Source organism: Cyrtonyx montezumae, unplaced genomic scaffold (assembly GCF_038088225.1).
Source record: "Cyrtonyx montezumae isolate F1298 unplaced genomic scaffold, pur_monq_1.0 scaffold_3, whole genome shotgun sequence".
Lineage (NCBI taxonomy): Eukaryota > Metazoa > Chordata > Aves > Galliformes > Odontophoridae > Cyrtonyx > Cyrtonyx montezumae.
This window is the reverse complement of record NW_027072034.1, coordinates 91,084,493-91,098,279: the sequence shown is the minus strand read 5'-3', so window position 1 is coordinate 91,098,279 and position 13,787 is coordinate 91,084,493. Positions and strand designations below refer to the sequence as shown.

At 38.4% G+C, this 13,787-nt stretch overlaps 1 protein-coding gene across 4 annotated transcripts in view; it reads right to left on the bottom strand.

The window, feature by feature from the left end:
- DUSP16 (dual specificity phosphatase 16) overlaps positions 1-13,787 on the bottom strand; it is a 61,837-nt gene that overhangs the window by 21,111 nt on the left and 26,939 nt on the right. For 2 of the 4 annotated variants that reach the window (XM_065742317.1, XM_065742316.1), the window contains exons 2-4: positions 11,759-11,836; positions 5,547-6,145; positions 4,276-4,414 (exon numbers count right to left, since the gene is read on the bottom strand). In XM_065742317.1, coding sequence (XP_065598389.1) covers positions 4,276-4,414; positions 5,547-5,777 — 370 coding nt within the window. In that variant the 5' untranslated portion in view covers positions 5,778-6,145; positions 11,759-11,836. The remainder of the gene's footprint in view (positions 1-4,275; positions 4,415-5,546; positions 6,146-11,758; positions 11,837-13,787) is intronic. The other 2 variants (XM_065742318.1, XM_065742319.1) reach the window with 1 other exon arrangement.

The window sequence follows — 13,787 nt, the reverse complement described above, 5'->3', positions numbered from 1 at the left end:
GTTTCCCAAACAAAAGCCAAGTTAACAAGTTATTCTTGGGTTTGAGAAATCTTACAAGAGCTTCATGTTAGCCAAACTTTGCTCTCTTGTAAGATAGCAAAAGAATACACATATGAAAGTAATAAACCCTACTTCCATTTTTCAAGCGCTTAAAACAATCTCGGCACTAAGTGAACACTCAAAGCTTCATTTTAAAAATAAAAGGGTTGGGAGAATATTAGCAGAGGAGTTGCTGTAGCCAAGGGTACTCACTTTTCTATATCCATTGAGGGATACTGCAACACCTCTGCAAGATTTCTGCCTTTTTTGTTAGACTTGCTCCTAAAGGTATCAACGGTACAAGGAAACCTGACATCCCTTCCTCCTCCAAAGGTCAGCAGGACATTTAACTGCTAGTGCTCCCTATTATTATTCCAACTTGTAGATAATGTCAATATTTTAACAACTATCATTGAGGATGTGCTCTTCTCTTTAAGGCACTCTCCAAAGACTTGCTCACAACTTCAGCCATAACCAAAGATTATTACAAACTCCGATTCCAAACGTTAATAGATGTGAGGGTGTTAGAAATGTACCAGTTGCAGAAACTGCAACTAACTCACACCATCTTTTAGTTCACATGAGGTATCCTCCTACTTGGCACATGGGAAGCAGGGAGAAAAGCTCAGTTTTTCCATCAAGAGATGGAAATAACAAAACCTACCTATAAAAGAATATCCTTAAGATTTCCTCCTCCTCTGTCATAAGACAGTTTTTCTAGTGACAAAGCAGGCAGAGAGCACTCTGCTTTCTTTTCCATTTAGCTTGGCTTTAGATAAGTAGAGAAAATACAACAGTAAATATACTCTGCAGATACTGACATTCCTGCATTAAGACTCCCTTACATCAACTTATGATTTCAAATATTTTTAAGAAAAACACCAGCATAAACAGAACTGTAGAAGAGCTCTTCAACTTGTTTCCTTCTCTGTGTCCTTCACGCAAGCCTACCACTTCATATGCACACTGTTAGTGAGAGACAGGTCACAGGGAAACACCAATTTGGAGTTTTAACTAAAACACCTCTTGCAACAGTCCTGGGCTAATCTCTTGCTATTTTATTTCCAAGATCTTTGCCCAGTCTCATTGAACTCATTCTGTTTGCTTTTTCTTTTTCATACTCATGCATTTATGACTTCATTCACTTACCACTGTATATCACCAGCATTCATTGCTGAATACATAATTAATAATTAATGCCTTTCTGCTTATCACAGCAGCTTTGTGTGCTGTAAAAGCTTATCAGAGGTCTTGTGAAAGCAAAATCCATTAAATCATTCAATTGCTCACAGTTTACAAAAGCAGAACTGTAGCAGAGATTGGTAGACAATTCACCTCCTGAATTTCTATTGCCACTCAATGCAATTCTTCTACGTGGTCATTGTACCCACATCCAACAGAGGTTTCAGAATGGTGGTGAACAGCTCCCTGACTCAGTAAGTGATCTGTGAGTCACATGTGGCCTTCACACTGCACACCTTGGAAGCTTGCTATTCTTTGCTATTGACTTTTTTTGAACAACAAAAATAATTTGTATAGTAAGCAGTAAAGTCCACAGAAGTCCATGGACTCCTTTTCAAGACAACTCCCATCTGACCTGGATGTGAGATCAGCTGTTCTTTCCCAGCAATCTTTGATTCACCCACTGAAGCACAGAAGCTTCATCTCTGATCACAAATTAAGCTTTCTACAGACAGTATTTAGCCATAACTATATCACATCCTTCAGGCTCTAGAGAACAGGCAGATCTAGAAGCTCACAAAAGGCATCTAAGTCTATTTAACTCTCCTTTGCACACACACTTTATAATTTTATACGTTTTCTGTATGGGCTGTTCACAGTACTAGTGAATACTGAGGTACAGCAAGTCTAAGTGGCAAAATTATGATGAAAAAATTAAAATATGTTCTTTATGGCTTGCTGGCAAAATATGCCGTTCTTGCAGCAGTAAATTATTACACAGTTTGGTGAAACTCTTTCAGTGATCCTGAATTACCTGTAATAGTTATCTGGTCCCTCTTAGACATTTACCATTGTTACACATCCGCCTGAGTTCCTTGCTTTTAGTTTTAACTGAGAGTCAGCAGTGTTTCTGTATTAGGCTATTGTAATACTTAATCTTAGGTTGGAAATATAGAAAGGTAAGGATTTCTGTTTTGTTGCTCATTTTTTTTGGGGGGTGGTGGGGAGGAAGGTCAGAAATCTTTTTTAGAGTAAGTTTTCTACACACACAGATACACACTCCTAAATATCTCCACTCTCATCACTGGCAACATTTGAAAGGTATCTGTCGTTAAATGTCGTTAAATGTCGTTAATATTTGTACTTGCACAAGTAGGAGCAAACCAGGTTAAGAGAAGGGAAGAGCAAGTATTATAGGAAAGTAGAGTGTGAATGTTTTCCACCGGCAGAATGGAATAGGATTTAAGCAAGACTTGCTGTTTCCCGCCTTAATAATGCTAATTCATCAAAAGAGAGCCAGTAATCCCTCTCAGCTGTTTCTACAGAGCAGGCAGAAACATCACAAAAATAATGTAACTCGGAACAGGATTCCATAAAACTAAATCCAGCTTTGAAATATTGTTAAGATTGTCACATCTCCACGTTTAAGACTTATTTAACTCAGCAGAGTAGATGCAGTGATGGGAGTAGGTTAATCCTTCAGTATCTACATTTCAGTATTTTGTGTACAGTTAAAAATTAAGAACCAAAGCAAATATTTAAATTCCTGAGAACGTTTCTCACCAGATGATAAATATTTTTATGAGGTTAGATCAAGACTTAAAACTAATTGGTAAAGGTTCCCCTGAGGTCTTTACATCAGTTACTTCAATGGAAAACTACCTTCGGGGCTGAATATACCTTTATGCGAAACCTAAATAAATAATAATAAAAAAATAACTTACTGCATGCCCACTAATGGGGGGAGGAGGTAGGAAGAACAGATGGAGGAATTTCAGAAATTTATTAATTGCTGCTTATTCAACAACAAAAAATATTTTCCTACTACAGAGTATTTATTTATGGTCACTGCTTTAAATAAACCTAATCAAGAGGCTTAGGGAAAACTGAAGTACAAAGGTGGTTTTTTTTTTCTTTTTACACAGTGCACTGACCCCTACTCTCATTCTAAGCCATAAATGTTTATGAGCACTGGTCATCAGGTCACTGAGACAACACATTTTATCTGGTTTTCTAGCCACATGCAAAGAAACTCCAAGGACCATTGTACAACACAAAATCTAGCACTTCCTCCTTCACCCCATACACCAAAATGCCTCTTTTGTTTGTTTTAAGTAGCTAGTTTTTTTAATTTATATTAAAAAAAGTGACACTGAAAGCTACTTTATTACCTAAGGATTAAGATCAGAATAAAATCATTGTAAGAGAAAAAAAGAGATGTGTTACTTCATTCTGTTGCATTATGTTACTTTACTGTGAATTGATCTTAATTGGTTGTATTTCCTGAAACAAGCACTCAGCAGTAATGAATTAGTAGTAAATAGCTTCTTTACATTTTTCTTTTGTTCTCTATCATCAGCTCTTTAGAGCTTTAGCAATCTGCTGTTACTGTATTTATCAACATCCCCTCCACTATCTATTTAACCTAAAAGGAAACTCTAAGATCTAATCTTTGTTAAGAGAAATATATTTGAAATGTTACAATAAAAATAAGGAGGCCTTTAACATATTAGTCTTCCCTCCAATACCCAAACCTTTACCAGCTGCACATGGCTAAATTCACCCCCATTACCTAACAGACATTACAATCTTTTATGTGGCGTAAGCTGCATTTTCAGTTTGAACAGATAACTACCATGCACTAGATATAAGAAAAGAGTTCTTATAGTATCATTATAAAATGCTCAATTGGTGTTTGCCCAGACTACACACTGAGGAGCTGCAACACACTCCTTTTCTGGTATCTTCTCTTTCTACAGAAGCCACTGTATGAGGATGGAGACACTGACCATCTTCATCACTGGATCCAGCAGATGACGTCCAAACTAGTGTTTCATGCCACTAATCTACAGAGGTACAGGAGAAGAAGAAAGGGAACTTTTATGATGAGATTTCTGCTTTAGGGTGTAAATCGTATTGATTAGAGCTGATTATTTTCCACCAAGGAAATTATGCTGTGGTTAGTCCATGAATTTGTCACATATCAGCTATAACAATAGCTTTTTTTTTTACCCTCCTTATTCAAGAGGTTTTTTTTCTCATGGTACATCATACCTGAAAGCAGATATACAGAGATGAAATTCTTCTCCAGTTTGCCCAGAAGCACAGTAAGAAAGCAGTCAGGCGAGAGAGAGGTCACATCTTTAGAGCTTTGGTCATATACTACCACTTCCTGCTTGCAATCAATTTCAATCTGAAATATAAGTAATAAGAGTAAGATAGGGAGGAGGAAGATGACTTTTAAAAAGTACCACATTATCATCTGCATGAAGTCAGGCTAAGGGTTTCTATGTGCTTGCAATGCAGCACTTCATATACATAGATTTCATATATGACTGTATGCACAATTTGTATTATTTAGTTAGCTAGTTATTTTTTATTCCTGACCAAGTGTACTTCCTTTAAGAGTTTTCATACTGATTATTTACTTTAAGTTGAAGCATACACTACAGATTTGTAGTTTGTACCATTAGATAACTTTATGCCATCTGTAAATGTTTTACCTTCAGCTAGATTTATTTTTTAAAACAACAATGAATGAGTTTCGTTTTATTTTTTAAAGATCCAATCTCATTTTCTACTTCAGTATTTTTCATTTATAAATACAAAAGAGACCTTAAGCTGCCTAAAGCCACACGCATTTCAGTCATCAGTAGGAGTTTATGTATAAAATACACTTAAGAAAGTAAGAAAAAGGCTTCAACTTCTAGTATCTGAAATCAAGAACCAAATCTTTCTGTCACCCAAAGTATCTGAAACAAGTACCAATGGATTAAGGATATAGAAAACCCCACTAGATACTTATTATGTTTAAACATCTTAGTTATTTTCTTTTCAATCATAAATCTATTTAAAAATCCATCAAACAATTAAGATTGAAAGCACTTTAAACTGGAAGCAAGAGCCAGGATTGACAGTTACACTTTTTTTCTGAACTGCATGACCACTTGCCAGCAATCCTCAGCACCACAGGTCCTAGAGCAAAGTTTAGAACATGAACCTTTACTGCATTCATTGCATACATTTAAGGGACTGTGAACTACACAATTTACAAGAACCCTAAAAATACTATTTCTCGTTAATTTGGAGAACCCTACACGTTCACCTGTCGTTTAGAGGAGAGCAGTGCTACTAAGTATACCAAAGATAAACTTAGTATTAAATGGCAGCATCTCAAAATTCCAGTAAAGTCTTTGCAAACCTCAACCTCCCCCGATTTTATTTATTTTTTTTTTCCAAATCAAAATGCCTGAGGTGAAATAAGTTGATCTCAGGGCACATTTCTAAAAAAAAAATCAAAAGAATAACAGGAAAATGCGCCCTACCTTGTGTTTTGCTGAATGCTGAATGAGCTCTGTAATCAAAACTTTGTCCTGCTGCAGCCTCCGCTTCATAAGCTTTGAGCAGTTGATGTTGATGGCATCCAAGATGTGGGATGTATTGTATTCCACAAAGGGGCGGCTGTCAATCAGCAGCAATTTTTCAGTACCACTCTCCAGCAAAGCCACCAACTTCTCAGCGACAATGAGTTGAGTGCTGATCATCTCATCGGCCATGACAACAATGAAGCCTCTTTCACCACCTCCCTCTCTAATTTGCAGCGATGATGTAATGGCTGTGTACTCAAAGGCTTAGCCACAGCATTGTACTAGAAGTGTATGAGGTCATGCTGGTAGTGACTGGCAAAAGAAAAGTTAAACCCATTTTCAGAAAGAGCTCTTCAGCTGAATGTCTCCTCCTGCTTCCAGTTGATGTGTCGTTACAAAGGGCTCATTCCACAGAGCAACCCTTCACATCTGATTCATCAGAAGATGACTGGAGTAGCCATTGCACAATTCACACAAAAGATGCTTTCTGGCTGCTGCTGCATTACATCATTCTTTACCTTTGCTCCCAGCCATCATCTTTACACTGGACTGAGAGCCTACAAGAAGGGGAAGATAAAAAAAAAACACAAACCAGATGAGGCTATGAAGCGTGCAGAACAAAATGTTCACCGTTGAGGCTAACTGCACAGCAGTCTCTACCACATAATAAATGCACTCCCGAAAAGTTGCCCTCTGAATATTTCAAACATGAGAGTGAGAATTTGCAACTGCAGTGTTTGAACCTATTCCAACAACCTTGCCTGTACAATTATATTGTATTTCAGGCAACATACCCTGCCTTAATTGCAGACTTTTGCTGCCACTAGCTCTCCCTCTTCTCAAGACTTGTTAGAATGCAATTAAGAGACACTACACTAAATCTGTTATTCCTTTCAAAAGCAAAATGAATTAGATGCATTTCAGCACTTCACCGTTTAAGTAAGAAGTTGTAAAAACTTACGATGCACTTTTAAAATGTAATGCCCTGGAAAGCATTTCACAAACCAGCACTGCAAATCTGAGAACTGAATGTAAATGTAAAATGTAAACTAATGTCCAAAGTAAAGGACAACAAGCTTACATTCACTTCTCTCCTCTGAGAAAATGGTTAAACATAAACCAGAAAGTAAGATGCTACATCAGAACACGTATGTTTTATTTGAATTAATCACCAAACTTGAAACAGACGCCTTCTGAACACACTGCTGCAAGGTATGGTACTGAGGATTGTCTCCAGCCCCTCTGGAGCCCATGGGATCATAATGTGAAGTGCATTTTTGACACATGCTAATAATAACTGAAGCAAACTATAGTTTTGTGAAATTAGATCCTGACCTAAATGGCATCAGCCGTAGACCAGTGAATAGACTGAGATGTTTTATCATCTAGTAGCAGTACTGAGTTGGGCTGTTCAATCTCCCATGATATACTTAGACAGAATCTGTCTCAGCAGGAAAATGTAGGAAAACATCTGACTAACAGCTACCAGAGTGGCTCACCTTCCAGCTCAGTGCATTTTGTGCTGAAACTATAAAACCTACAGAAAGCAGAAGTCACTTTGCTTCCCTTCCAGTACAGGAGCACTTGGTTTCTCAGCGTAATTGCACACATCTACTTATGGCCATCTATATAAGCCTGCAAAATGCAGCTCCAGAGCACAAACTCTCACATGTCTGCTTTTGCTGGAGCTGAGGAAGCTGAAACTGGGTGTGCTGGCTTTTTCTGTTGAGGTGGTGGAGCTCACACTAGCCTGGTAAAAACTCCTCACCTCATTAGTATAGCAGCTTGGTTTGAAATGAACAATCTGAACTGAAGTCAGAGCTGGCTAAAGTCAAGAAACTACATTTCCCAAGTTTGTGTGTTTCACACCATAACATTCCTTGTTTGGGAACTGATTTTAGGTCACCAAAACTATGCATCACCACTCACACAAGAAAGTACACACCTCAGCAGCTCATACATCAATGGTGGCCCACACTATCCAGCCTGAGATAGAAGCAGTCTTTCTACCTTTGCCTTCTGCTGGCACGAACAAACCAAAATAACTCAACTGTCACAAAGATATAAGTCTGACTCCCTGACACTCTTTCTTCAAGCAGTTACACATTTGAAACAGTAGCACATCGGGAAGAAACATTTTCCTAGATTCCTAAAGTACAAACAAGTACACATGGAGATTTTTTTAAAACATATTTTAAATATGCAGAACTTTACATTCTCACTTTAACAGTCTCAGTTAAAAAGTTTTGTATTTTATTTGTAATGTTGACTTATTTCACTTCAAAATGGTTTCATTCATTTTAATTTTTACTGAAAGTCCTGTTATGGCAAGAAGAAAGTTGTGTTCAGCAGTGAGAAATTAGAGGTCACCACATATTTTATTCAGCAGGTATAATATATAAACCTACATGTACAAATTCTTAAATGAATTAAACTCATAATAAGTGCATACTTCACTTTCACGATAAATAAATAAACTTTAAACAAAATTACAACAAACTTAATTCCATGTTTCAACAAGATCTTTACAACTTGATTGGCAAGTATACTCCTCCTCAAAGAGCAGCCATTATTTACTAGCTTCAGGCTCTTTGTAGAGAGGCTGAAAGATATCAGAAGACTACATATTATGCAATAGTGTGTGTGTGTGTGGGGGGGGGGATTTGAAGCTCCATAGTTGTAATTTTTTTAAGGAAAAAACAAAAAGCATTCTACATTTTTTTATTTCCCTTAACATGTCCGGTCATGAGTTTTGAATCTCTTTTTTTTTTTCCTTCTTTTTATTTTATTATTATTTTTTTCTGGGGGTGTTGGTTATTGCATCAGAAGTTGCCAGATACTAAACCCACTGAAATTAATGAAAACTTTTCCACTGGCTATAGTGGGAATTGGCTCTAGCTCTTCTGTGAGCTAGACAGTTTGTTCATGAACTAGACAGTTTGTTTTGATGGGTAAACTGCTGACTTAAAGTTCAAGTAACAAAAGAAAATAAAGCAGCTGGGGCTTTAGAAACCACAGAATATCAAAATAGAGGCTATTAGAAATATGTAATCTGTAATTTGCAACTTTCAGCTTGGGTATATTCTTTAATCTCCTAAGCACTTTTTGCTTGCTGCCACACTCTCCCCTCTTAGATGATAGTTTCAGTTTGTTTCATAAATCCCTTAAAAGAACTCAAGTCCAGATGCAGGCTAGTGATGACTGGTGTTCCCTAGGTGTCTGCCCTAGGGCAGGTGCTCTACAACATCTCTACCACAGACAGTGACTGAGTGCACCCTCAGGTGCACCCTTACCCTTGCTGGTGACACTGAATGGCACAACTGATACAACAGAAGGAAGGAATGCTAACCAGGGGGATATGGACAGGCTTGAAAAGTGGGCCCACGTGAACCCAATGGGGTTCAACTAGGCCAAGTGCAAGGAGCAGCACTTGGGTTAGGGCAATCCCAGATAAGTATACAGACTGGTATAAAAACTAATTGAGAGCAGCCCTGCCATCATAACTTGCGTATGCTGATGGATGAAAAGTCTGATGCAAGCAGTGTACGTTCCTAGCTTACAAGGCAAACTGCATCCTGGGCTGCACCAGAAGAGGGGTGGCCAGCAGGGTGAGGGAAGTGATTGTACACCTCTGTTCTGCCTTCATAAGGCCCCACCTGCAGTACTGCACCCTAGCCTGGGGCTCCCATCACAATAATTACGTAGAGCTGCTGGAGTGTGTCCAGAGGAAAGCCACAAAGATTATCAGACAGCTGGAGCACCTCTCCTACAAAGAAAATCTGAGGGAGCTGGGCTTGTTCAGTCTGAAGGAGGTTCCAGGAAGACCTCATTGTGTCCTTCCAGTACCTAAAGAGAGCTTCTAAACAAGAGCTAGATCAACTTTTTACACAGTCTGGTAAGTGACAGAACAAGGGGGAATGGCTTTAAACTAAAAAGGGGAGATTTAGATTAGATGTTTTAAGGAGATTTTACTCAAGAGAGTGATGAGGTCCTGGAACAGGTTGTCTAGAGAAGGTCTGGAGGCCTCATCCCTGGAGTTGTCGTCCAGGTTGGATAAGGCCCTGGGTAACCTGATCTAGAGGATGGCAATCCTGACCATGGCAGGAGGGTTGGAACTAGATGTAATTGTTAAGGTCCCTTCTGACCTACGCCATTCTATTACTTAATCATAACTTGGTTACTTGGTAAAAGAACATGCTTCTTAATGAAAGCGGGCTACCAGTTGAAAGTCCTCTTGAATAACGCTATTACTTTAACATTCAGCAATGTAATAGCACAGTGGAAAGCTTCTCTCCTCATGGATTGAAAGTAATAAACTTAACAGTAATGTCATCTCAAATTACTGTGACTGATAAAAAATGTTGTTCCTCTCCTGCCCGATGGAGCTGATCCTGTCAAAACAGTACTTCAGTTATAGGTTTTCGCTCTTTCAGTTTCTGGGACTATCAGACTTCTGGACTCTTCCCTGGGACCTATCTAAACAAGAGAAACTGGCAGTCTCCTGCTTTAGGTAAACACTAGAGATCTCCTCCCTTTCCTGGCAAGTGCTTTTATCATCCAGCTGTTAGGAGGTGTTGAAATATCTGCTTCATTTCAATCATTGTTTGTAAAAAGGCCAGAGTCAATTTCTTGACTGTTTTCTTACTTCGTTCTGCTTGTGATTTAGATTGCAATGGTACATACTGACATCATGATGTTTCACTGAATTATAATGTCCTGGCCATTATGTGGCTGATGTTCAAACTAGGAAATCATCCTAGTCACAGGATGTTCTACACTGAAATCAGCTTTGAGAAAAAGTGAAACACAGCCCAGCAATGAGAATACAGAATGAATTTACCCATAGACACTGGTGGTACCGGGTGGCTTCTTCCTCCTTAGGATGGATCAAGGCATACAGCACTTTTCAACACTCTTTCTCTTTTAAATAAGAAAATTAAACCTTTAACTCATTGTAAAGCTACAGATGGCTAAGAATATCACCCTGCTTTTCTTTATTTGGTCAGAATGGCTTCTCCCTCCCATCCTTCTTCCCAGGGATCTATTCTTCAGATCTGTATACACAACCAAAATAGGACAGTAATAATTTTCTTGTAGAAACAGTATCCATATGTGTTTTAGGTTAAGCACTCTACTTTCATGAATAAGGTAAGTATAATCAATTGGAAAAAAAGCACAAAAAATTTCCGTTCAGTGGTCTATTGTCTTTCATCCGACTTAACTGAGTCTGTTTTGGTTACTAGTTCTACGGTAAAGTTACTCAGTTTAATTGCAATCACCTCAGAGAACTGAGACATCAACAGATGGAGGCAGAAAGGTAATCAGTTTCCCAAGAATAAGGTACATTAATAGATCTCCACTTTAGATTTTTAAGTTCTTTGTTTCTACACCTATTTATCCATGACATTTTCAGCACCAGCACTCTCAGAGAGCTAGGCTAAGCAAGATAAATAGAATTTCCACATAGAAAACAGTGAGCTATTTCTTTTTATAAAATAATAGTAATAGAAATAAGATAATCTGTTCTTCTGAGAATCAATTAATTAAATAAATAAATGAAGAAAGAAGAAAAAATCCCCACACCACTATGTTTAGGTGACCTACCCAACATATTCCACAAATTTGTGCAATGCTCTTGCACAATACACTCATGCATCATCACCAGCTCAAAGCAATGAGCTAGAATACAATCATCTGCACTTACCAAGAAGCCAACAAGTTTGACATTCATTGTGGAATAGTAAACACTTATGTTATAGCAGGGAAACCTGCCTGACAGAATATGCGCTCATGAGAAGTGTCAGAACATGCCGTTGATGCATTACATCACTCTGTTCTACAGCTCAAATGCTTTATTTGTGGGGACTGCCTTCTCTGCCCATTCAAGCAAGAAGCTCTATTTCAAAATACTTTTTCCCGTTGTAGATTGACAGCATTTAGTTCTGTGGTATCTAGAAGACAAGCTTAACTAATTCATTTCAAACAAGTGCTATAACAAGTAATGCTTTTCATTTCCTATCACCTGGGACACTGGACAACCAGGAAAACTTTCAATGGATTTATAAGACTATTCTCCCATACAGCATCTAAGTCAGATCAACCGAAAATGTGGAGTGCTTTTATTGCAGCCTGTAATTCATTACTGTTTCATGTTAAAAGCAACTACTCACCTATGCTTTTGACAAATTCTAAATGGGCTGAAGAGAACAAAGGGCAGCCTGCACACAAAGGCCAGCTGAGGGAAACACCTAAAACAGGAAGAAGAAAAATCCTTATTACAAGTCAAAAAATGGAAATCATACTCTGTGCAGTCGCTGTAAAAATCCCCTAAACATAAAAACCTAGGTGAGATCTCTAATTGCTAGTGCTAATTTAAAAGGGAAACATTTGAAATAAAAAATTTTGTTCATCTCTGCTAGATAACTAATTTGTAACTAGCCTTCATAGGTGATGTTATTTGCATGAATTCAAGCAAATTCACAAAATCTTGCTCAGTATGCAACAATGGAGATTGCTGTCAGTCTAATTACAGCTGTATTTTGAATGAACGAAGTCTAACAAAACAGAATATCTTTGCTAGTTAACGCCACCTCCCCACACACTAAAAAGCCAGCACTGGAAACTGGTAACACTGATGTCACCAATTGTTTCATGTAGTCATAGCCAGACAAACTCCATGAAAAGCACTTGCTGTTCCTACATGAACAAACTGAATTACAACCTTCACACGAGGAAGTAAAAATAAACACATTAGTGCCAATTCCAAACTGTTTCCTGGCCAGCTAAGCAAGATTCAAATCATTACTACCAAGAGATGACAACCTCTCTTAATCACTGTAATATGAACCACACTAACAAACTATTGCCAAGCACTGCCATATTATGAAACCCTGGAGCGGCTCTCAAGCACACTGCAAGTGACATCACAACTGTGCAGAGCCACTGCTGCACAGGGCAAAGCATGTTATAAAAGCTGGTGAGCAGATTCAAAACCAGTGACAAAGAAGGTACAAGAAGTACCTTTCTGTCTTCAGATACCTGCTGTAAAAGCTTTGCCAACACAAACAGCAGAACACTGGGCCAGAGCCCTCCAGGCAGGTAACTGAAGTTTGCTGCCCAGACTCTGGCTCGATGGGATGCATGCCATGAGAGGGACCTACATGCTAACTACCACCTCAAGCAATAATGGAATACTTTTCCGCTCTTTATTGAATAGAAAAAAAAAATCAGGAATTTAAAGCAGCCCCCAAATCCCTCATTTCACCACACGGCAGAATTAATTCTGAAGAGTAGATGAGAAAAAAAGCATACATTTCATTTCAGTGTATTTTACTGGAATGAGGTGTCATATTTTTAGAACACAATCCACTCATGATTGAAGACTGAGCTGCTGCAAGTTCAGCCATAAGCATTAAGCATATTTGGAAATTCCCTGGCAATGCTGTTAAAGGAACAGACATTTCCTGTAATTTTCGGAAACATTTTATATCTCCCCTCCTCCTTCTTAGCCTTGGTGGTAAGAGGGGGGGAGGGAAAGAGAGGTTGCTGTATTATAATTGAATGAAATATGAATGAGCCACCCAAGTTTAAGGGGGGAAACTTTAGCTACTCATGCTTAGGAGAGAGTTTAAAAAGAAGTCTTTCATCATTTAGAGAGGAGGATTTTTTTCTGCTGACTTTGGGAAAAGAAATACACATCCTTTAAATTACAGTGAATTACCTGCCTTTTGACTTACTTCTGACAAGTATGGTCCTCCAGGCCTTATTTAAATACCTTTTTTTCTTTTCCAGAATTATAAGTTGAAGGCTTTTTTTTCCTTTCTTGCTCAGGGCCTCCCCTAAGCTGCAGCTGAATTAACCCAACCAGTTTAGTCATAAGGAGAGCGTATTCCTCCCACAGCTACAGAGCTGTGGCTCTCAAAAAAATAGGCAAAAGTCATGGAGTGACTAAGAAGTCAAGCACCACAGCATCCTTCTAAGGACCTTGGTATCTCTTCTTCCCTGAAGGTTTAATCTTGTATGAAGCACCTCGCATAAAAGCTGTTAGTCTGTTCAGCAAGCGCTACCAAGCTTTAAAACTCAGCTGCTTTACTCTGTATAGTCTGAACAGATCCAACTCAAAGCTATGTGAGTGAAACTTTACAAACTGTACTCAAGCTGGGAGAACAGTCACCTATTCTTACAAAATGTACCATGAAC